The 25,725-nt window shown below is 39.2% G+C and overlaps 1 protein-coding gene across 3 annotated transcripts in view; it reads right to left on the bottom strand.

The window, feature by feature from the left end:
- Positions 1-7,235: 7,235 nt before the first annotated feature.
- The window catches only part of RAB3IP (RAB3A interacting protein), a 48,961-nt gene continuing 30,471 nt past the window's right edge, over positions 7,236-25,725 (bottom strand). For all 3 annotated transcript variants that reach the window (XM_058673492.1, XM_058673491.1, XM_004583020.3), the window contains 7 exons: positions 18,663-18,740; positions 17,876-18,079; positions 14,502-14,630; positions 13,378-13,490; positions 10,399-10,498; positions 10,244-10,313; positions 7,236-7,475 (listed from right to left, as the gene is read on the bottom strand). In XM_058673492.1, coding sequence (XP_058529475.1) covers positions 7,393-7,475; positions 10,244-10,313; positions 10,399-10,498; positions 13,378-13,490; positions 14,502-14,630; positions 17,876-18,079; positions 18,663-18,740 — 777 coding nt within the window. In that variant the 3' untranslated portion in view covers positions 7,236-7,392. The remainder of the gene's footprint in view (positions 7,476-10,243; positions 10,314-10,398; positions 10,499-13,377; positions 13,491-14,501; positions 14,631-17,875; positions 18,080-18,662; positions 18,741-25,725) is intronic.

The following is a 25,725-nucleotide window of genomic DNA, read 5'->3' as shown; positions in this document are numbered from 1 at the left end:
GTCTGTCACTATATATAGAGAATGCAGAGCACATCCGGTTGGTACAAGTAACATTTAAGTAGAAATCCCCCCCTTTACTGAATAACAAATACTCTATTTGCTTGGTTTATCCTTATTCCTCTAATGCTTCCTGACTCACCTGACTCAATTCAATGGGAACACATTCTCTTGAGTAGCAATCTAATTCAGCTCTGCTTTAGGTTTATCTTGATATTAATATTGCCTAGAGATTTCCAATTGATAATAGTAAAACCCGAGCACCTGTGCTTACCTCCAGGGAGGTGGTTAAGCTGGGAATGTGGTGATGGGAACTTAAGTCTCCCTCTTGAGTCTGTCCCTGAAACCTGTACCTCCAGAATGCAGCAGACACTATGGCGGTCCTTCCCCCAGGACTGGACCTAAGTTGGTACTTCCCCGAGAGGCTGCCAATAGGAAAGTTTTATGGGTTGAATAGGATTTGTTGCCCCAAAACTCATGCAGATGTCTCAACTCTGATGTCCTATGTTAATGGCTAATGGGACCAATGAGAGATCCTTGGGTCACTGAGCGCATGCCCTTGGAGGGTGGCTTTCCAGAGGTTTGATAATTTCAATTTAAGCCCTAGGTTCTCTGTCCACAACTCACCATGTGGCATGCCTCCACATCCATCATATCCAGCCTCCACAGACAGCAAACTATGGTAGTATCTGGCCTTGAATTATAAGCCCCAAACTGTGAGCTGAAATAAATCCTCCCCAAAGATGGTTCTCTACCAGGTGGTCTACCTAAAGTATTGAAAAGTTCACTACATTAAAGTTGTTCCTCTTATTTTCAATATTTTTGCAAGTTGCCTGATAGTTTTATTTCTTTAAAAATTGCAGCTTTAAAAACATTCATGAATTATCTTTTAATGGTGACTTTTACTGTTATTTATATAACAGTCACCATTATGAAAAATCAATGAAGATTTTTTGTCGAGTTGGGGTTTTTTCCATCAGTGTGATGGAAAGCCATTATAGAGCTTTAAGCAGTGAAGTGACATGATCCAGATTTTGTCTTGAGAAGATGCAGGCAGCTGTTTCGGTGGTGACTGAAGGAGGGCAGGGGTGGAGGCAAGGGAACCAAGAAAGAGATTACTGCAGCAGTCCAGGGGAAACATAGTAACTGCTTGGGCTGGATAGTTGTGGTGGACACGGAGGGAAGTGGATGGACTGGGAATAAGTTTCAGAGACAGCTCAGATTTGCTGATAGGTGGGTCTTGAGGTGGTGATGGTAGACATGGAAAAACCAAGAACAAGCCCTAGAATGTTGATTATACTCTTGAGCAAGAGTTTATCCATTTTAGTGATGCCCATTGGAAATCCAAGTGGCAGGTGAGTAAGCTAATGGAAAGAGAAGTCCAAAGCTAAGTAGGGGGTTGTCAGGGTTAGAGACAGAGTTGTGAATGACTGCTATATAGGTCATGTTTAAAGCTGTGAGTCTAGACAGGATGACCTACAGACGACTTAGATGAAGAGAAGAGGACCCAAGACAAACTCAGGGGATTCCAGTCTTAAGGCTAAGCTGAGAAAGAGAATACAAAGGCAAGTGCAGATCAGAACTGACAGAAAAACTACAAATTCCCAGTCATGGCTTGCAAAGGTCTACTCGGACTGATCCCATCCAACCTTCTCTTACTGCTCTTCCTACCACTAGATGTTACTTGAGGTCTCCTTGCAAATTTTCAAATATGCCAACTCTGTTGTCTGCTTGTATCAGCTTTAGAATGCTGTCCTTGCCATTTTGCTTTCCCAAGACAGGGCCTTACCACAATTCATTTTACAAGCGTTCCCACCTTAGGAACCTCTCTGATGGGCTGCAACTCCCACTGGCGACTTGGCAAGTATTGCCTATACCCACAATGCCATGATACACTTTAATAGCAGTATGTATAACTTGTGATTGTTGAAGTACAATTGTAATACAGGGTAAAAGGTTGGAGCAGGGGAATGTGGAGAAAGGGGAGTTGAGGGGGAAATCCCAACACATACATAACCATATCATGGAAAATAGTAATAAATATTTTTAAAAGCCTGCAACATAGTTAGTGGAGTTCAAGTCCCACCTACAACTGCCTTGGCTAGTCAAGACCAAATGATTTTGTGGGTCTTATATGGCCCCTGAACCAGATGTTCTGCTCTTCAAGTACTAAGGTCTAGTGTTCAGAAACCAAATTTTGTTCTTCCAGCCGATGTTACACTATGATATACAGCCAGGGGCTATGATTATCCAAGACTTGGGGGAGACCACAGAGAACACGAGAATCAGTCTTTATAGCAGAGGCCAGAGAGGCCTACTGATCTGCCTGACTTGCCAATCTTGCAAGTCTGGACCAGAATGAGGGTCTCCCAAGTAACTCGCAAGCCAGAGATTTTGCCATTAAGCCAGCCTCTCTGCTCAGCCCTAAATCTATTTCTGAAACTTTTCCAAAACTTAATCACCTTTAGGCCTTTTGGCTAATACCAAGCATCATTTCTGTATATCCATATCAGATTAGTATCTCATACATTCTCTAACAAAGAAAAACATAGCAAATACATTTTGGGAGCAGAAAGGTGGAATAGGATCTTTCTCTGACCACACAAGGACTTGATGTTGTCATTACCTCCAGAAACAGTGCACCCTCTTGGGGACCTTAAAAAACAAACAGTGCAAGAATGCTTTTAGAATTGGTAATACTGGCAACTTAATTCCATCTAGATATACTGTCCTGAGTGTAAGTTAGCCATCATACTAATTCTTCCTTCTCTTGCCTTACTAAGGATTCCTCCTCTTTGAGGACTCAGTACCGTTGTCACAGTAACTTAGGGCTCAGTGCAGCAGTTGTCTCCAGAGTAACCCATCTGGTCCAATGGCTAACTACTCTCAAATTTATCTCCTGTCCTGACTTTAATGTTGAACATAAATTCACCCACTACCGACTTATCATCTCCACTTGCATATATACCCAAAGTTGCTCCTTCCATAGAGTGCCTCAACTCAGCAAAACTGCAGCAACTGCTTAAGCCAAGACTAGAATTCATATTGGATTTCTTTCCTTTCCCCTCTGCAGGGTGCAAGTCTTCAACCATCCATCCCATTACATGTTTTTCATGTTATGAGACAGACGAACATTAGTGTATTGGGGCTAATAATGCTGACTTGTAACACACCACCAGTGATCTACACATGACTTTCTACTTCATTTATTCCTGACAGCACTTACTTCTAATGACCAACAGCCATGAACCCACTAATCAGAACTAGAATCTTAACAGTGACTCCTGTTGTTGTGTCCCCTCCTCTCACTTCTCCAACATTCAGAGGAGGCTACTATCCTGAAATTTTACTGCTTGTTTTATCACATAACCAAGCATTCCTGTTAGCATATGTGAGTTATCCTATTGACTAAAATCTCCAAAACTTGACTTGTGTTGGGCTTCTTCATTTTTGCCGAATGTATTTAAACACATTATGGTAGTCCTAATTTGTTTCCCTGTTTATTAACAAAGATAAACATTTAAGCTTTATTTAGTTATTTGAAGGTTGGATTAGAGACAGACAGACAGGGAGATAGAATTCTCTTTCATCTGCTGGTTTACTTCCTAAATGGCCTCAATGGTCAGCCAGGACAGGGCAGGGCCATGCCAAGGCCAGGACCCAGACGCTTCACCCTGGTCTCCCACATGAGTGGCAGGGACCGAAGCACATTCGGTCACCTTTTGTTGCTTTTCCCAGACCATAAGCAGGAAGCTGGAGCAGAAGTGGGACAGCAGGATATGAACCAGCACCCATATGGAATGCCAGCATCACAGGTAGTAGTTTTTACCTACTATGTGCCACAGTACCAATCCCAGATATGTATTTCTAATATGGAGGGTCATAGCAGTTCTATTTATATTCCTAATACTAATCTATTATTGGCTGTGTTACAAATACATACATATCTTTCTTTTTTAGTACATTGGCTTTATTGTATCTTGAGATTAACAAGCTTTGGATTTAAAAACAATACAACTATTTACACTCATAGTTATCTTTTATACTTTCTGCTTCCAATTTAAACTTCTCTTTACTTAAGCAGGACTGGGAAAATATTCAGGTGATGCAGATGCCTGGCAGACATTCCAAGAGAGACGTAAAGCTGAGGACACCCTGTGTACATGCATAGCAGTATATAGGCTTGGAGTCATGCACAGATCTGACCTCAAGAGTCTGTTATTTTGTTGTTCCTTGGAATGTTGCCGGATTCCTTCTTCCCACAGGAGAGCTACTTAGTTACCCTTTGCTTGGAACTGTTATGGGCTGCTCTGACCTTGTGAAAACTCAGCTAATCTGTGCTCTGAACCAGATTGCCCACCACTTGCATTAGGTTTTGTAAAAGTACTAAAAACTCTCACTTGCTTTGTTTCAGTGTGTCATCCTGTAAGATGATGGCCGTCCTACTTCAATAATAAATCCAGCTCTGCAAGACTTCTCATGATGAGTTCTCCATTAATTCATCTCTGACATTTAGGTGTATTTCCTAAATATATGACATCTATACTTCCAATCATAATTTCATCCATATCTTCCACATGTGAAGTTATAAAGCTTAACATTTAAAGTAGCTTGTATATGGTATAAGGAAGAGATCTGATTTCTAATTTTTCACTTTTTGTTGGCTCCATGTAATGAATTGATCTATTTCCTCTGTCAATATGAAATTGACACACCTGTGTGGCTTTGCTTTGGTGCTATTGCTTGACCAACCTACACTAACACCATATCCTCTTAAGTGTTTCAGCTTCACAGAAAGTTCTTACAGGAAGTTCTCTTTTTTCTTCAGATGTGTCTTAGTCATTCTCCAACCTTCACTTTGCCACATAAATTTCTGATGAGTCCATATATTCCAGATGAAATGCTGAGATGTGGCTTGCAAGTTGCACTACATCTATGCTGAGATAAATATCGAGAGATGAGGGTTTGTTCTGTGCAAGCATTGCCTTGCTTCTCATAAGTCTGTATTTCACTCATTCTCTGCTGCCTCACAGGGTGTGCATCAGGAGGGGAGAATCAGGAGTGGAACCAGTACAATGTGAGAACTCCAAGCAGTCACATAACCACTAAGCCTAACACTCACCCCTACTAATGGCTAATCACCAACAAACTTCACCTAAGTACTTGAGCACACTTCAATCCTCTCACAGCATTCTGGATTTCTTTTTCTGTCTGTATACTCTGTGTGGGAAATCTTCTGAGGCCTTAAATAATAGTATGAGCCCACATTAGAAACATGTTTCTGGACATCGATTTCTAGGTTCCAAGTTCTTTTCATGTTCAGTTTCAGATTCTTGAACTGAGCATAACAATGAGAGTTTCTACAACCCTGTCACCAGACTCAAATATCCGCTCAGGTGTCTGTGTAGCCTGTTGACTGAGGCTTCCATCAGCAAGCTTGACTCAGCCTGAATGGCACTGAAACCAACACCATCTTCAGAGTATCATCTGTCTCTCCAACATACTGCTGCTGTGAATGTAAAACTGGTTCAGTTTTTCTGGAAGGCAAGGTAGTAAAGCAAATATTTAAGCACATGGGGAAGTCTTAACCCAAAAATTTTACTTTAAGTGGCTCACCTATGGAACTCATTACAGCATACAGGATTTTTAAAAATGAAGACTATCTACATCTCCCACACAAGAAGTTGTGTTGAAATTATTTTCTTTTAAAGATTTATTTATTTTTATTACAACGTCAGATATACAGAGAGGAGAGACAGAGAGGAAGATCTTCCATCCGATGTTTCACTCCCCAAGTGAGCGCAACGGCTGGAGCTGAGCCCATCCGAAGCCAAGAGCTAGGAGCCAGGAGCCAGGAGCTTCTTCCAGGTCTCCCATACGGGTGCAGGGTCCCAAGGCTTTGGGCCGTCCTCAACTGCTTTCCCAGGCCACAAGCAGGGAGCTGGATGGGAAGTGGAGCTGCCGAGATTAGAACCGACGCCCATATGGGATCCTGGCATGTTCAAGGCGAGGACTTTAGCCACTAGGCCACGCCGCTGGACCCTGTTCAAATTCTTATAATCAACACGAAGGGATTAAGATGTGCAACTATATTACCAAAAAAGGAAAAATAATACATAAGCTAAAAAGCAGAAAGACTTATTGTTTCAAAAATCTGTGTACATACGTAGAATATATTTGCAAACCAAAAGGCTGTTTGCCAAAAATATTAATAGTTTTTCTCTAAGTGGAGAAAATGAAGTTGTTCTCTCCCTTATTTTTCCTCCTCTGTAATTACTATATATGTACCATGACCTTGTTTACTTGCGTAAGTAATTGTAACAGGTTTTCTACCTGAGCAAGTTTAAGGATTTAGAAGATTTATGATGAGAGTGCACCCGGCCTGAGAACCTTCTTTCAACCCACACCCCTTCAGAATTCCTTGCATACACCTGACTCCTTGATCTCCATATCCCTCCAAAGTCACTATGGTGCTTGATATACATGAAACATGAATATATTATACCAAGATGCTCAACATTACATCCCTAGAATGAGATGTGACTGTCTCAATGTCCTGTATTTGACAATCACAATTACAAAGGGATTCGTTATAGACTGCAGAAAAATTAAAAGAGTAACTTTCAAATATTTTAGCAGCAGAAATCTCTATTCAAATCACCTATATCTTTTTCTGAAATTCTAATACACAGAGGGTTAGCACTAACGCACAACAGGTTGCCTGTGATGCTGGCATCCCATAGGGCACCAGTTCAAATTCTGACTGCTCCATTTCTGCTCTAGTTCCCTGCTAATGTGCCTGAGAAAGCCCCTGCCACCCAACCAAATCTGATTTCAAGCTCCTGGCTTTGGACTGGCCCAAACCCAGGTGTTATAGCAATTTGGGGAATGAATTAGTGGGTGGAAAATGTTTCTCCGCCCCAAGCATGATGTCTTTCCCTCTCTCCTTAACTATGCCTTTCAAGTAAATAAGTACATAAAACTTTTATAACTGACAAAAATAGATAAAAAGCACAGAAATTGAGTGCTGTCTACTCAGCCTCTCTCAAGCTGCCACGCAGTTTGAAAATCACCATTTAATACATTCTGCAGACTCCATTTGCCGTGTTAGAGCCAGAGAAAACGCACACAGTCAATCTAACATTTATTTATTTGTTGTTTGTTTTTTGCAATCACTAGTGTACACCTGTAATTCTTCACAGTGTGTTCAACTAAAGAATATGCAAACATAGCATAAGTCAGTTTAAAAGAAATCACAGTATTTCTTAGTGTAATTTGCAAAAGAGGAGAAAAGTCTTGGGCCCACTCCTTGGAAATAAATATTGAGAAACCATAAAAATATGCAGTCATTTTCCAGTTGTTCCAAGAGGTTCGTGCATGGTCCCACGCCGAGCATCAGAGTTCTTCTTTGAAATACCCCAGCTTTGCCAAGGACATCTCTTTTCTCAATTGCATAACTTCCCAAAACATCTGATCAACTGACAAACAGAAATGACATGTAAATTATAAAATGCCATCAGGTATTTTTAATGTTTTGATGAGAATTTAGAAGTAGCTGAAATGCCAGCTGGGCATATCCTAACGATATCGTGATGCTTAGACACTGTTTCATCATTTCACACAAACTTGCCCTACTCTCATGAGCATCCAGGTTTTGTCAATAAGTAGAATTCATCTGTTTTGTTACAACTGTTTGTTAGATGGAGCAGACTATCACCTAGCCCAAGAAAAAGTAGACATTTCAGTGTCATGAGTGGACAGCAACACTGGTGCCTCCCTTCATAAAGAATGTACTCGGTGACTGATTTACTTTAGAAGTATTATCAGGGCCACTGTTGTAGCATAGCGGTAAACTACCACTACAATCCGGCATCCCTTAGGGGCGCAGTTTCCCATACCGGCTGTTCCACTTTCAACCCAGCTCCCTGATAATGGCCTGGGAAAGCAACAGGAGATTGTCCAAGTGCTTGGGTCCTGATACCCACATGGGAGACTTGCAATAAATTCCTGGCGTCATCCTGGCCCGTGCCTGGGCCATCTACAATGTAAACAAATAAATGGAAGACCTCTCTCTTTCTCTGTTTAAGAGTGTGTGAGTGTGTGAGTGCAAAGTTCTCACTGTAACTCTTTTAAATAAGTACATAAATCTTTTTTTAAAAAAAGAGTTCTTAACTCAGAGATCTTGCCTTTGTTTGCTAGATCTTGGACATTCCTCTCTTCACCAACACTAACAGGTTGAGTAGGAAAAAAGAAGAGATAAATTGAAAAACTCTATAACATTCTTTGTACCAACAGGAAAGGTTTTATGTTAAGGCTCAACCTAGAAATAAACATTACTGTAAAGGACCCTCTGTAAACTAGTCCCCACTCCAAGTGGAAAAGGTTGGCTGTGTATTTCTGACACAGGAAAATCTTCATTTGACATACGATCAGATCAGATTGACCGAGACCCGTGGTTCTCCACCAGAAGTCTCAAGTCTAAGGCCATTTGGCAATGTCTGGATGCATTTTTCATTTTCACACTTGGAAGTTGCTACTGGCATCCAATGAACAAACATCAGAGATGCTATAAAACATAGGCCAGCCCTCTCCAACAATCTTCCAGCTCAAAATGTCATGAGTATCCCTCATCTAAAATGCTTGGGATAATCAGTAGTGGGGAATTTTTGTTCAGATTTTAGATTTATATTTGCATATACATGAAGAGGTATGTGGGGATAGTACTTAACTCTAAATATGAAAATCATGTATGATCCATAGCTACCCTACACTCACAGCCTAAAAGCAATTTTATAAAATGTTTCTAATGTGCCTGTGTTTTGAATGCAAGTTGCCATATAAAGTAAGGGGTCAATGTGAGAACCAAGAGGTTTTAGGTTGTGAAATGTTTTGGATTTGGGGTCAGGACTGCTCGACCTATAGCAGCAAAGTCGAGAATCCTGGTCTTAGCTATGGTTGCAAAGATGATAAGCAGATTTTAAAATGAACACTCTGCAACTACAAACGCTCATAGTATACAGTGTTTCTCAAACAGTCTGAAAAGGAAGGATAACAGAAACCAGGAAGATATGCCTGTATTCCAGCCCTGCAGCCCTCTGACACTCTCTTCCTATTATCACAGAGCAAACTACCCTACATTAATCTTCTCTGTGAACCTTTTAAGAAAAGAGAAAAACATGCTTGACAATTTCACAAGTCATCTGTTTTCCAGTTTAAATCATATTATTCATCAATAGGTATAAAAAGAGATGTCACTTTCATTAAAGTTACAAAAAAGTACTTACTACCCAGTTTAGAGGCAATTTTTATGCTATGCAGCCTTTTGAAATTAAACATTACTTAGTGACAGGTTTCATTCTGACTCTTTTAGACATTGTAGACAATAAAATTCCACAACTGGTATTTTAAGTCAATAGGGCTTTTTCAACATATCAGAGCTACACTAACTTTTCATCAGCATGGGTAATTTTTTCATAGAAGAAAGAATTGCTGGTTTACCTTATTGAAAAAAATGTATGTTTTTTACTAGTTTTAAGCACAAGAATAACTTCAATACCTAAACAAAACAAAACAAAAACCCACAAGATTTCCTCCAACATCAAACACAAAACAGCACAGAGCTGCCCCTAACTCAACACCTGATATTTCTGCTTTTTAAAACAACTATTTTAAAACAACTATGTGTACTCAACAAATACTGCTTTGGAGCTGTCAGGGCATATCAGCTTTTATGCCTAAGACATGTGGCTAGAAACCATCAATAATCATGGAAGACTGGAATGCGAAAATTAGCACACTGGCAGGCGGCTGGGCTCTCCTGGACAGAGTATCTGCCCGTCTCTGTTGGGTGAGAAGATGGCAACCTTTATTCCTTATTCCATTTTGAGCTATCCTAGCTCACACAGTGAGTTTTGTCATGGTTCCTAGCTAGCAAAATAAACCGAGCATGTCCACAGCCTGTTCATTCTTCCCTCGCAGGAAGCAGATCCAAATGAGCTTTGTATTCTCTCTACATTTACCACCTCGTTTCTCATGAATCCCTGACAGTCAGAACTGGTCCTGCCTAAAATTCAAAATTAAGATTAAAATGAGGGAAATAATAGAATTAAACATGTCTTAAAGGTATACCCTCATATTCTCCACACATTTTGTTAGTCCTATGAAAGCTTACTACAATTTATGCGAACATTACTATGTCCTATTACTTACTTTTATGTAACTATTTAACATCAATCAAAACACTCACCATCCTGCTGTTTCACAAGTCCCTGCTGGATATATCGAATGTACGTAAAAAAATTGCACACAGAAGTGATCTAGGCCAAAAGAAAAAAATGCCATGAGTAGTGAAATGTTCATATCAAAGTAAATTTTACTAAAAATCATGGGTAAGCCACTTACCCTATATCTGCAAAAAGGAGAAATATAGTAATAGCTGCTTGAGTCCCCTAATTTAATTCTGTGTTTACAGGACTTACTCTGGCCAGTGAGAGCACATTTTCTGTAAAATAAAGATGACAGAATTTCAGTTTTTTATGATTAGAAGCATTCCCCCTGTAGAAGAGATCTGCCCATTCACTAAGACTACATCTGAGAACCTGCTATGTACCAGGCCCTGCTGTAGACGCGGGGCTACAGTGGCAAAGGCACCTGGTCCTGACCTTACAGGACTAAGATCCTAGTACACAAGGTTAATACCACACATTAGCCATGTTCTTGAAACAGAAGCTAGAGGTCTTCAATATAACTCCTATCCTGGGGCAAATAAGCAATCAGCTGCAGGGCAACCTCCGCTTTCCACTAGGAATTCCACTTCTCAAGAAACAAAAACCTAATAACCATAGTCCAAGTCTCAAAATGTGTTCCAATAGCTTGCAGGGTTGACAGCTTCCAGATGGGGCACGTTGCAGTTGAGGTTGGGGGATTTATTTGCGTTTAATAATATAGGACCTCAGGGCAAGAACAAAGGAATACACAAGGATATAAAAACACAGAATTTTAAGTTAGGGTATTTTAAAGAATGCCCTAGGTCTCATCTACCTTTTCTATTTGCATATTAGAAGCTTTAAAATTTGGTATCAGGCCTTTCTGCCTTGGATTAGGCTCTAAGCCTATTGAGAGCAAAACCGTGTCTTCCTGATCTTTAAATATCTGGCACCAAGCATATGCCTGGCAAACAACACACACTGAGTGACGGCTGAATAAGTGATGTGCCACCTGTCGCTCCAGTGCTCCATGAAATGCAGCTGGCTTGTCCATCGGGCTGAACCCTCAGCGGCCTAGCTGTCACTCTCCTGAGCTGGGAACTTGGCTGAACACAGCAAACAGTCCTTATCAGTGCAAAATGAGCACCACTCTCAGTGAAATGAAATGGCCAAAAGCATCTGAGGTGACACTACAAATCATATAACAAAGCAAATACATTAAATAAACAACACTAAATTTCAGATGCAGTTGAAAAGGGGTATTATTAGGGTATCATCCAAATCACAAAGCAATTCTTATCTTTCAGGGGATTTTGTCTCATTTTTCCTTTATTAATACATTTCTTTAATATGTAACAATATTTAACAGCAATAGTTTGTTGATGGCAGAAAACAACTCAAGGCACAAGTATTAAAGTCCTCAGGACTTCGAAATGTATAATTTTCACAAGAGGAAAATGACCCATCAACTCCAAAAAATAAAATTCACACACACAATTCTTCTACCAGCAGATATATACCAATCACCTGCTCTACTAATATAATTTCAAAATAATTTTATAAAAAGTAGTTTCTTAAATGACCTCATTTCTGAAGTCATTTGTAAACTGGCAAACCCAGTATATTTTTTATTTGAGCCAGGATTCAACACTAAATTTTCTGATTTCCAGCTCCAAGTTTATATTTTAATATGTTACTACCGTAGCAACTCTTCACAGCTCCAGCCCCCAAGATGTCAAGCTGTTGCTTGCCACTCTCACATGGCGATGTCAACATGTCTAAACCTAGGCTTGTAATCGTCTTCCTCAACCTGAACCTCCTCAATCGCCTTTCCAATTAATTTCCAAAATTATGTAATTATTCCCCCAATCAGCCATTTCTCTTCTAAGCATCCCCCAACTCAATTTAACTTTTTAAGATCTGCCATATCTTTACTTTCCACTCCATATGCCACCATCCTCAACATACTTTATTGTCTTCTTTCCAAGCCTTCATATCATTTTTTTTCTGATTTCTACTCATGCTTCATAAACCCAGATCAAATCTCCCCCAAGAAGATTCTCCATTTTCTGAAGAATTAGGACAAAAACTCATGGGTGTCTGTAGAATCTAGAACTGCAAATCCTTTCTCAGAAATTCAGAAGCTGCTTTGCCACAGGATTGGCATAGGAGGAGTGCTACTCATGACAGACTTTAAGGTGCATGTGGGGTCCACAGAGCAAACAGATAGCAAGGGTCCCTAAACACTGGCACCGTCATCCTGCTGAGAACACTTGTGCACAACAAAAAGCAAGAAGAACCACACAGCTCCTACAGCAGGCTTCAGCACACTTAGTAATTAACCTCAGCCTATCTTTCCTCTTAGGCTTCAAAATAACTCTAACAGGAGTCAATCAATATCTTCTCTAAGTTCTCCTACACTCTAGTTTGCCATACTGACCTGGTTCTTAACCATGAACAAATCAGCTTTCTGAAATTTTCCAAGTCATGAAACCAATGCAAAAAAAAATGTGTGTGTTTTGGAAGGTTTTAAATACTGTTCTTTCAGTCTTCCCTCATTTGACTGGATGGAACAAAGCCAACTCTCTGAAACGTGGAAGGAGTCTCCTCTCTGAGTAGCTCTCAGTATGTGAAAGACAGGATTATTTATCAAGTGAGAACTCTTGACCACTACAAAGCATGGAGAGACTAAGCAAGGCTTTTTGGAAACCTACTGCTTGTTGATACTTGGTATAATTCAGTATCTTCCCAATTAGTTTTGAAGCGATCCTCAAGGAAAAAATGTTTTACACAAAAACCAGCATATACACAAACACACACATATATACACACACATAAATACAGTAATTCTGCTTATAATCTGCTAAATGGATTTCACAATTCACTAACAGGCTACAACACAGAGTTTAAAAACAAGCAAAAAGGCATCATTCTAGTAACTGTTCTTCCTGGATCCCTATCATGTGTGAGTGTTTTCAGCATTAGAAGGTTCTCCTTTGAAAGTAAGTTAGAAATGCTACATCTCACACTGTCTGGGGATTTGTCTTTGAGCTGAACAGACTCAGCAGGAACCTCAGAAGAAACTGAACTGGTATGACACCTTGACAAACTAACTCCAAAACACGAGACTTCAAAACCTCAGTCCCTCCCACGAGGCCCAAGTGTGAAAACCTACTTTGGTCCTCCACACTCGACTGCAGAGGCTTTCACAAATCGAATCGGCTGCAGTCCCACTGGTTCGATGCTCAAAGTATTGTTCTCCACAGCCTCCAAAACAGCTGCAGCCAGCTTCAAAAGCACACAAAGTATTAGACACTCTGCTGACAGGAAAACATCAAAATTGTATTTCAAAGTAAACTAATTTGACAAATTATTCTTTCCCCAAGTTCTACTAGGTTGGCCTTAGCTGTTGGTAAAGAAAGACACTACATAATCTTGATTTGATTTCTCTTATAATTCAAACACCATTTCAAGAAACAATTCAGTTATAGTGAAATTGTTATTCTTTTGATCTGCAAGTTAATCCTTTTGATATTAATTCTACTGTCTATAGCCTCCCCACCCACAACTAATGTCTACTATTAACATCACTTTAAAATGAATATGCTAATGCCTTATTGTACTAAACACACACAATTTTTTAATACAGGAAATTTATAAGATCAGTATGTATCAGAAAGATAGCACTGCTGATCTGAGGATTTTGTTGCAATTAAATCCTTGAAAGATCTCACGTGAGACTCTGGGGGTTAAATTTCTTAAACAGTGACAGGACATATATGGACAAACCATTCATTCACGTGTAAGAACAAATTTAAAATGTATCTTTACATTTGTACATGTCCGCACATGTTTGAGAAACTTGTTCCTTGGAATACTTTTAGTGTTATTAACACCCTTATAGCAGACAAAGAAGGCACTGTTTCTCCCGCTTTGAAGAAGAAACCAAGTGAGATTTTATCAAGTGCAGATAAACGCAGCACATGCCTGAAGCGGAGTGTACGGAGAACTCTGGACTGTGAATCAAAAGCCCTACTCTCACAGACTTATGTTCCTCCACTCCAACACAATACGTGCCTCTCTCTATGAACGCTCCTCTGCTCACATAAGGAAAGATGTTCAGTAACCAAATAACACAGGATTATGATCCTAATATGGGGTAGAGAAAATGGTCGAGCATGACACTTTATTACATCTTATTTATATCAGATATTAAAATATGTGACCTGACTTAATAAAAAAAGTACAAAAACAACTCTAATGCAGTCCCATTAAAATGAAAAAAAAAAAAAAAGTTACCTCACTTTTTGAAAATGTCAAACATGGAAAGATATCTTCCTGATAGATTTTGTCTAAGAAAGGACATGTTCTGTCCATCGTGGGCTCATCCTTCCAGGATCTGAACTCATTATACAGAGTCAAATCAGCCTAAAGAAGCCAAAAGAAAACACAAAGAGAGCTTTCTTTAAAAACATTAACCTAAAGCCACTCCATAAAGCCAAAACATAGTATAAACATCTCCTGTTCATGGACTAAAAGTCAAGATTTTTAAAAAATGTATTATTTTATGGTACAGTTTCATACTCTAGCATTTCCTCTCTGCAGCAAGTTTCCCCCGAGTATTCTTCCCTACAGATTCTCAGACTCTCTCAACCCAGATGAGCACCATCCACAGGGCCATAGAGCTGCACCTGCACCAGCCCTGCCAGCACAGAGCACTGGAAAAGCAACAAACCAGGGGGCACACAGACTGTGGAAAGTGAGAGAAGGCTGTGCTTATCCAAGCTTTCCTACAGACTTTCTTTCGAAGCGTCACTGTGACCTGTTTTCATCCCAACTCATAAATCTCCCGGATCAAAATAAAGACAAAGGCATCATCAGTCTTAGCAGATGAATAATTCTACATTTTCAAATTAATTCCCTATGTAAAGCTTACTGAGAAAATGCACATAAACCCCAAACTGGGTTAAGTGATACTTTAAGGCAACAATTTAAATAATTTCCTAAGAAGTAATCCTGCGCCAAAACTATGGTAAGCAACTTCAACACCCCATCCTCACAGCAGTGAGGACCCACATTCTGTAGATAAGGAAGCTGGGCTAAGGGAGCTAACACAGCCTGCCCAAGGTTGCACAGCAAGAAAGTACTGAGGGCCAAATTCAAACCTAAGCAGCTTGACCCCAAAGCACTGAGCAGTTCATATGTGTATGTGTGTAACATACACATGTGTGCTAGGGTTTGCTGTTGTTTATCGGAACAGCAGTGTGATTCAGAGAGAGGGAGAAGACCTGCCATGTGTTGGCTTAATTTCCAAATTCCCGAAACACCCATGTCTGGTTGACATTGAGGCCTAGACGCACGAATCCTAGCCGCATTCCCATACGAGTGGCAGACTCTTGCCTGCCTTCCTAAGTATACACTCACAGGAAGCAGGGATTGGAAGGAGAGCCAGGGTGTGAACCCAGGCAGCCCAGTGTAGACAGAGCATCTCCAGCCACAGCTGCACTGCAACACCCAGTCCACATGCTTGTTTCCTGAACGTTCTCAGGAAATGCACTGCTAATGCCATGACTGAGGCCCCATTTCATTTCCCACAGAGACACAAGGTGAGCACAAGTCATCTTTAATATTGACACTACCTGTGACAAGCCTTACACAGGCCAAATTCGTATGTTTCCTTTGTCACATAAGACTTAACAAGCCTTTTTTTTTTACAAAATATCAGAACATATACGCAAAAAACAAAAAGTTATTAGTTTGAAGTTATACGTTGCCTATTGACATTTTACAGGATCTCAAAACTGAACTATTTAAAATGTTACTTGATAAAACTTTTAATTATCTTAATATGAACTATAAGTGGAAAAAGTACAAAATTAGATATACTGAATCAAAACAATGGCAAAAACACAAGATACACCGAGCAATTAAAAATGCTATTTAATCTGGGGCTGGCAAAATGGCTCAATCAGCTAATCCTCTGTTTATAAGTACTGGCATCCCATGTGGGCATCAGTTCACATCCCAGCTGCTCCACTTCCCATTCAGCTCATTGCTGTGGCATGGGAAGGCAATAGAAGATGGCTCAAAACCTTGGGACCCTGCACCCACGTGGGAAACCTAGAAGAAGCTCCTGGCCCCTGGCTTTGGCTCAGCTCCGGCTGTTGCAGCCATTTGGGAAGTGAGCCAGTGGACAGAAGATCTTTCTGTCTGTCCTTCTCTCTGTAGAGTTCCTCTTAAATGAAAATATATAAAACTTTAAAAAAAAAAAAAGCTACTTAACCAATTCATAATAGCTAACATTTGGATTCAACCAGGTGCCCGTTAACTGATGACTGGATAAAGAAAATGTGGTACCTATACACAAGGGAATACTACTCATATACGATATTCTGCAACAAAATTGATGCAACTGGTGATCATCCTTTTTAGTAAAAATAGCCAAACACAAAAAGACAATTATGCTGTATTTTCCATTATTGGCTATAGATAACACGGAGATGACAAAAATAAACTTAATGTACATTGAGCTAAACTTACACCTTGAAATCTGCTGTCTACACTTGTGTGGAACAGTGGAATATCCACATTTTATCTGTAGAGTTCTTCACTTACAGAAGCTTTAAGCCTGTTACTACAAAGCAAACTGACCTTACATTATTAAAAAAAAATTTTTTAAGACGAAAGAAAAAAAAGGCAGGGGGAGAGGGTAGAGTATCATATTCTTGCAGTTGTATATATTAAACTCTTGAAATCTGTTGTCTATGGACTCGCAGAAATGTAATAGAAATGCCACTTAAATTCAAAGAAATCAGATTTAAGAAATGACTAAAAGTTCTTAAACATTCAACAGAAATCAATGTGAACTTCAGATTTTTATAACATTCAAATTTCATCAAGTGTTACATTTCTCACTTATTAGCATCTATCTTAATAATAATTAAACAAAGTAGATAATAATCTTGCCTATTCAATTTGATAAAAATCCTGGCTTTCATGCCAAACTTAAACTGAGCAAGTATACACAGCTTCTTCAAGATTAATAATAGACTTGAATTCAGTGATGCAGAACTAAGTTTTCAAGAAAAAAACAGGGGAGTAATGATTCATAAATTACTGATCAATTAAATTATTAATAATTACATAGGTTTTACTCCAAATAAATCAAAATATTGTACATTGACCCAATTAACTATATAAATTTTAAAAGCAAGAGGTTACCATAATTTTGACTTTCACAGCTTATTAACTGGAGTTCTGTTACTGATAACAAACTCTGTTTTTTCCCAGAATATAAATGAAAGTACACACCACTCAGCGAGAAATCAGCCTGTTTTCACTCACTCCTCACATTCGTATTTCATTAGTGCACCCCAGAAACACATTCTGACCAGCCAGGTCGCTGGAGCCACCCGGTCTCCTTCCTGCACTCCACAGCAGCTGCTGCCCAGGTGGAAGCCTGAGACGAGCAAGCCTGCAGTCATGCACCAGGTTCTCCCCATCAGTCAGGTGAGAAAGGAACGGAAGGACCCCTGAGCGCAGCCACTCTTGGTCAAGCCTCCCCCGTCTTAACATTTTGTCCTCGAACTTTGCTGGCAAGACCTCTAACTGTGAGTACAGCGCTGAGGACTACAGTTCTCGACCGAGGTGGAGGGACAGTCCTGGGGCGGTACCTCTTTGCAGTCTTTCACAATCGGCTGGATCACACTGAGGTCCTGATGACTGCCGATCATCGCACTGCTCGTGCTTTTGTTCCTCTGGTGTCCCTTTTTAAAAGCTGTCTTTCCTCCTGGCAAAGGCTCCTGGGTCGGTGACGTCGGGGAACTGGACAGGACGAGCGTCTTCAGCGCAGCGACTTCAGCCTGCAGAACGTCGATCTTTAAGAGAAAGCAACACAGGCATAAGGACTGCATGTATTGTGACAGGTGCCCCTCAATGACAGCAACGTGGGCCAAAACACTTCCACAGACGGGATTTCAGTTCAATTTGTACTTCCTGTGAGCAGCAAGACAAAACCAAGCTTCATGATACTTTCCTAAGACTCAGATTCAGCTACTATTAACCATGTCAAATTCAATTTATAAAACTATCAAAACAGCTAATATGTATTTTTTGTAAATCTTCAAAGATCTTCCAAGTATCCTTTCTTGCAACCAGTAGTGGTTCACTCTAAAACCATAAAATCTAGCATACAGGTTCTTCTGCTCAGTAAGAAAAATATTAACTTTGAAATGCAGTCATATAATTTCGATGATGTATGTGCTAAAAAGCTTTAAATCACTCAACTCTAATATAAATACACACCAATATAAACTATTTCTATCCCCACAGTAGCTATTTTCTTTGTTTTTTGTGTTATCCAAGCCTTCACAATCAGAACAAAATACAATCACTTTCAAATATTTTAAAACTTCCACTAATTTCTTAAAATTCCACAGTGTAGAAACAACAGAAGCTTACTTTTCCTTGAGCTTCTTTCAGCTGTTTTTCTGCTGTTGCCTGCTTCACATTTGCTTCTCTCACCATCTTGTGAGCTTCCTAAAAAAATCAACATCTCAAATCTTGGAAACAGTATTAGCATTTATTTTTACAAATCTTTCACTAAATGTAATTGAAGCAAAAATATCTAGCAAAATAAGGCCTGAAAATTAAAATCCAATATTACAGAAAAAGCAGATGACACCACACACACCATTAGGAATTAAAACAAGGAACTCCTTTTAAGACCTGTTACTACTGAGATAGTGGAGTTTAATGAAATCATTATGAACAATACTTATGTAAGAACTGTAAATGTCATGAAGGAAAATAGACAATGACCCACTTGTCAAAGCCAAATCACTTGCAATTAAGATTTTTATAACTGGGTCCTGATACACACATGAGGGTACTTTATTCTGTGAAAAAATGGAATTAAAACTTTACTGTGGTACAAAGAAAACTGAAATCCATGCATATGACAAATCTTTAAAAAGTTCACAGAAAACTTATCATGAAAAAGTATATATGGACAATATGAAACTCCAGGTACTTAATTCTTTTATTTAAGACCTATTCATCAAAGATTTACATATGCTCTTTCAGCACTGTCCTAGGTACTGAAAATATTCTTGGAAAAAGTTCCTGCTCTTAAGGAACTAAAGAGTTACACAGCAATCTAATAAACAATAAGTACCAAGAATTACAGGTTTGGAGCCAGTGTTGTGGTGCAGCACACTGAGCCACTACTTTTGAAGTTAACATCCCACATCGGAGTGCTGGTTCTTGTCCTCAGTTACTCTATTCACAATCTGGCTTCCTGCTAATGCACCTGGAGAAGCAGTGGATGATGTGCTGGAGCCCATGTCACCCACACACAAGAACCAGTTGGAGTTCCTGGCTCCTGGCCCTGACTTGGCCCAGACTTCGCAGTTAAGTCATTTGTTGTAGTCATTTAGGAAGTAAACCAACAAACAAAAGACTCACTCTCTCTTTCTCTGTGTGTGTGTGTGTGTGTGTGTGTGTGTGCGTGCGCGTGCACGCATGCATGTGTGTGTACATCTCAATCTCTGCTGCTCTGGCTTTCAAACAATAAATTGGAAAAAAAAAGATTAGAGGTTTTATTCTAACTGCAAATATGAGGCCTTACTTCTTTTTTAATGAGAGTGACATGATCTCACTTGTATATTTATAAGGGATTAGATGAATTGAGACAGTGCACAGGGTCGGTTATAAGAACTTGTACTTTAGAAGTTTAACTTGCATTTTTTGAAAGTTTGAAGAAAGGCTGAAAGGAGAGAGAAAAGCAAAGAGGTATGCTGTAATGATCATTAATAAATATGCGGTTTGACAATGGCTCCCTCACTGTGTGTGTCTACTGCTCAGTGGTACAGAAGCTCTCCAGAGCAGAATCCAACTCGGACATTTCTACCTGTTTCCTCTAATTAGTTTTAAGGATTTGAAGTCTCTGTGTCTTTGAATGTCAATGTACACATTACATTATTTTAAACAAAAGAATCTGTACTATTCATTAGACTAACCATAAAAATAAAATCCTTAAGGGCTGTCAAATTTAATGAGGAACTAAGCAATTTTCCTTTAAGAATAACAACGCTGAGTATTTCAAGAATGGTAAGTGGCTGTCAACAGAAGACACGTCAACAGATTTTTTTAAAAAATGATAGCTAAAACTACCCTTCAAGATGAGCAACATTCCATAAATTAAAGAGTAACTCATGCAATGAGTACTTGCTTAAATATTTGGAAATGAACTGTTTACACCCATAGTGGACTACATAATCTGCATCAAACTTCCAGACGAAAGCAATCAGAAAAACTGAGTTTTTTTTTTTTATTTTAGAAAAAGTATCCAGGAATAGAGAGCCACCAATGTAGTATGAATCATAGACCAAGCTCCAGAAGAATGAGGTGGTAGCTAAGGTGACTTTCCCCTAAACATACTAAGCAATGCAGAGGAAAAGTACAACAGACAAAAGCCAGAGTCCCAGGAGGAAAGCAGGAAGGTAAACTGAGGCAGAAGATATACACAGGATCTGCAAGTCAACAAGACATCAAAGGCTGCTTCCAATGAAGTTTGAGCATTTTCCCATCTATCCTTCTGAAACTGAATACAACGCACCACATGTCCTGAGAGTTAGCACTTTTTCCACATTTTTCTTTCTAAGCACCATATATGATCTTTGTTGTTAATTATTCAATGACAGTCTTAGCTGATGCACAAAAGAATGTGGCTGTCTTAACAAAAATTTTATGGACACTGCAATTTTCATTTCATACCACTCTGTTTTATTAAAATATACCCATCACCTCACAGTTTTCTCTTTCCAGTGGTACTGAGAACAATTTAAAAGTATCTTCACAGCAAATTTCAAACATATAATACAGTCTCCATGCTGTGTATTTATTAGATCTCCAGAATTTATGCATCATGTGTAACCAAAGGATTTTATCATTTGTCCAGCATCTCCCACTTCCGCAGGCCTTGCCCAGCTGAAGCACCCATCTCCTCTGTGCTTCTGCTCAATCATGCAGCACGTATTCTTCGTGTTTGGCTTACTTCACTTGAGCATAACGTCCTCCAGGTTTGTCCACGTTGCTGCAAGCTCCAGGATTTACTTCTTTTAATATGCCATATTTACTTCATTCACACATGATCCTGACTACTGAAAGTAACACAGCAATGAACATGAGAGTACAGAGAACATAAAAATATTGATTTTATTTTCTTTGGATATACACACTCACAAATAGACACACATATTCAGAGATGGAACTGTTGGGTTTTACAGTAATTCTATTTGTAATTTTTGGAAAAGGAACTCCCACACCGTTTTGCAGAATGATTGTATCATGATTGTATCAATTTGCATTTCTATTAACAAAGTCCAAGAGTTCCTTTACTCTACATCCTTGTCTACACTTGCTACCATTCATGTTTTTACAGGCATGATGTGATATCCCTTTAGGGTTCTGATTTGCATTCACCTGATAACTAATGATGCTGAGCAATGTTTCTGTTGGTCAGCAGTATGACTTCTCAGAGAAATGACTGCTCAGGTCCTTAGTTCAGTTTTTAATTTGGTTATCTACATTTCTATTTTCACAGACTTCCTTTTATTTTGAATATTAACCTTTTATCATATACAGGTTTACAAACATTTACTCCCATTCGAGTTATCTTTTCATGTTGTTGACTGCTGTGCAGCAGTTTTGCTCTCATGTAATCCCACTTATGTTTTTCCTTTTGATATTTTAAAAGTCATTGCCCAGAGGCTATCAAGGTTTTCATGTTTCTTCTAGTTTTTAACGGCTTCAAGTCTTAGATGTAAGTCTTTAATCTTATTTAATTTTATTATGGAATAAAATAAAGGCCAATCATCATCTACATACGCATATCCAATTTTTCTAGCATTAATTATTGAAAGGACAATCCTTTCCATAATGTGCGTTGTTGGTATCCTTATTAAAGATCAATCGGCTATAAGTACTGAAATTATTTGTAGGCTCTTTATTCTATTCCACTGATCTTTATGTTTGTTTTTTCATCACTGTCACACTGTTTTCATTATGGTGGCTTCATAATGTATTTTGGAATCCAGAAGTGCTACAAATCTAGATTTATTTTTTCTTCAACAAGATTGATGTAGCTGTTCAGATCCTCTGTGGGGTGGGTCCCTGGCAATTTCAGGATTTTTTTTTTCCTATTTGTGTAAAGCACGCAATTGGAATTCTGATAGATTACACTGTATCTGTAGATCTCTTTCAAATGGACATTTTAAATACAGTAATTCTTTCAATCTGTGTCATAAGATGCCTTTCCACATATCTGTGTCTTAGTTCAAAAGTCTTCCACCTTTTTATTTCTAGATCTTTTTATGCTTTGAAAAAGATATTTTCTTAATTTCACTATCAGCTCCTTGTTTGGTGTGTGAAATGCTACTGACATTTGTGTCCTGCAACTTTTCTAAATTCATTTGTCAACTTTTTTATGTTTTGCTGAAACCTTAAGAGTTTCTAAATACATGAACACATCATTCCCAAGCAGAGATCATTCTTCTACAACTTTTTCAAGTTGGTTACCTTGTCTTTCTTTTCCTTGTCTAATTTCTCTGCCTGAGAATTCCAGTACTATGCTGAGTGGAGGTGGAGAGAATAAGCATCCATTCCTTGCACCAGATCTTAGAGCAAAGTTTTCTCTCATTGAATACAGTGTTCTATTTTCACATATTATATTCATGTGTGCTGAGCTTTATTTTCCTTCTTAGTTTCAACTTTATCATGTTGAATTATTTTTAAAGATTTACTTATTTTCACTGGAAAGACAGATTACAGAGAGAAGGTGAGATAAAAAGATCTTCCATCCACTGGTTCACTCCCCAAGTGGCCACAACAGCTGGAACTGAGCCAATCCAAAGCCAGGAGCCAGGAGTCTGTTTTGAGTCTCCCACATGGGTGCAAGGTCTCAAGGCCTAGGCCATCCTTAGTGCATTCCCAAGCCACAAGCAGGGAGTTAGATGGAAGTGGAGCAGCCGGGACACAAATTGATTCCCATATGGGATCCCAGTGAATGCAAGACAAGGACTTTAGACACTTGACTACCACGCTGAGTCCCATATTGAATTTTTTTTAATGCTTTTTGTTTTTATTGTGAATATCACGTGCTTTATGTCTATTAATTTGTTATGTAACAGTGGTTGATTTGCTTGTGTTGAAACATTTTGCATCCCAGAGTAAATGCCATTTCATCATTGTATGCAATCCTTTTAATATGACATTTGATTCTGTTGGCTAATATTTGTACAAGGGGTCTCGAGCTTATATATTTTTGCTGGCTTGATAATGGGATGATGCTGGCTTTGTAAGATGAATTTGGAGGGGTCTTCTCTTCTATTTTTGGAAGTATTAAAGAAACAATTGTATAATTCCGCTACAAAAGTCTGGCAGAATTCAGCTGTGAAGCCATCTGAGTCATCTGTCTCTTCTCTGTTGGGAAGGGTTTTTTTCTTTTTCTTTTTTTTTTAAATCATTTTAGATGATGTATACATAGTTGATCATGGTGGGCAGGATCTAGGGTTAGGGAGAAGTAGGTGTGATCATTGTTTCCAAACTTTCTATTTCTCTTCCCATTTCTGGGGGTGGAGGGGAGATAAGGGGATAGGCCATATTCAGCCTCCCAACCATCCCAGTACCCAAGGATGTGGAAAGGTCACCCGATATCAACCCAGGGTCAGTACGTGGCAAATGCTCAGAAGGTTCTGCCCAGATATGCAATAGTTCTAAAATGCTGTGGATCTCGCTGATCTATGGATGAGGAATCCCTTCCAATGTCCACTGGCTGACACAGTCGACCTTATAGTCTCCATTCACCCAGATATTTGCTGTCACTGTTTGGCTGAGGTAGTTGTCCATATGTTCTATCCTCGTTTCTCTTCTATCATACCAGATGTCCTCTACAGGCCCCAACAGGCTACCATGTCTTCTATGAGCATGATGATCTGCCATCCAGCAGTCCATTTTTCAGACTGAGGAGAACCAGTTCTCCTAGGTAGGCTCATGGAGCTGAGCCAGGCAAACTGGGCCAAGCTGGACTCGCCACCGCTGGGGTCATGGATCCAGCACTTGCCATGCAGGCGGGCCCAAGCCTCTGGCCATGTGACCCAGGACCCGCTGAACTCCTCCACCCCTGGGGCTCATGGACCCAGCATCCACCACACAGGTGGGCCCAGTGATCTGGGCCCCTCTATAACTCCCAACCCTGGGGCATGGATACAGCATCCACGAACAGGTGAGCCCAGTGACCTGGGCCAAGAAACCCAGGCTCCTCCAGACCCTGTTGGGAAGTTTCTGATTAGAAACTCAAGTTTACTTGTCAGTGGTTTTTTTAAGGCTTTTTTATTTTCTATTATTTTTTTTAAAAAACTTATTTTTAAATCATCTACTTACTGTGTCTTTTTTGGGGAATTTAGTTTATTTATATTTTAAATAATTACTGAAAGGTAATGACTTATTTTTGCCATTTTGTTCATCTCTTTCTGCCTGTTTTTTAATTTTAATGCCTTGCTTTTTTGTTTGTGGTTTTTTTGGAGGGGAGGGGAAGTACTCTACTTTTTTTTGGTATGTCTACTATACATTTGGGGGTGGGGGACATACGTGTTGACCACAGGATCCACGATTACAGAAGGCTATTCTAACCTGATAAGAACTTAACTTCAATGGCATACACTCTACACTTTGCTTCCATCCACAGCCATGCACTTTATAAAACTGACATTCAACTTCCCTTCTTTCTATATTGTGATTCCACTGGCAAACGTTTGTGGTTGTAATCATCTTCCTATTTGCCTAACTCCTATACTAGTGTTAAAATTCTAATATGTCACTAATTAATCTTCTGCTTGTTCTCCATTTAAAACTGTAAAGCCATCCTTAATTCACAGGCTGTCCAAAAATACGGACTACTTTTGCCCCTCAATGGTAGTTTTCAAATCCCCCCAGTTCTAGATGTTCATATATATATTTACAAACTTTGAGAACAGTCTGGTTAGTAGTGATTCAAATACATAGTATCTTTCCTTCTTTTGCAAAAAATGATGCCTAAATGCAATCTTTTTTTTTAACAGGCTTTTTTTTATTAATTACGTCGCATTATGTGACACAGTTTCTTAGGCTCTGGGATTTCTCCATCCCCTCCCCGTGCCCTCCCCCCATGGTGGATTCCTCCACCTAGTTGCAATATTACAGTTCAAATGAAGTCAAGATTCCTTCGTTTAAATGCAATATCTGATTAATCTAATTAACAAGAAATTTGTTAGTATAAAGACAAATTTATTAAAGAGCTTTCTGAGAAAAAATTTCACTTGCAACAGAATCAACAATAAAACATAATTAATTAATGTATGGAAAAAAATACTTCTTATACTAGACTAACATATCTGTAAGTTATCAACAACACTGCAACTAATTTTAAGCACAAGTGCTACCAAAACAAGCCTACCAACTCATTTTTAAAAAGGAACTCAGAGCT

Source organism: Ochotona princeps, chromosome 15 (assembly GCF_030435755.1).
Source record: "Ochotona princeps isolate mOchPri1 chromosome 15, mOchPri1.hap1, whole genome shotgun sequence".
Taxonomy (NCBI): Eukaryota; Metazoa; Chordata; class Mammalia; order Lagomorpha; family Ochotonidae; genus Ochotona; species Ochotona princeps.
The sequence above is the reverse complement of the archived record's forward strand: the minus strand, read 5'-3'. Positions and strand labels throughout refer to the sequence as shown.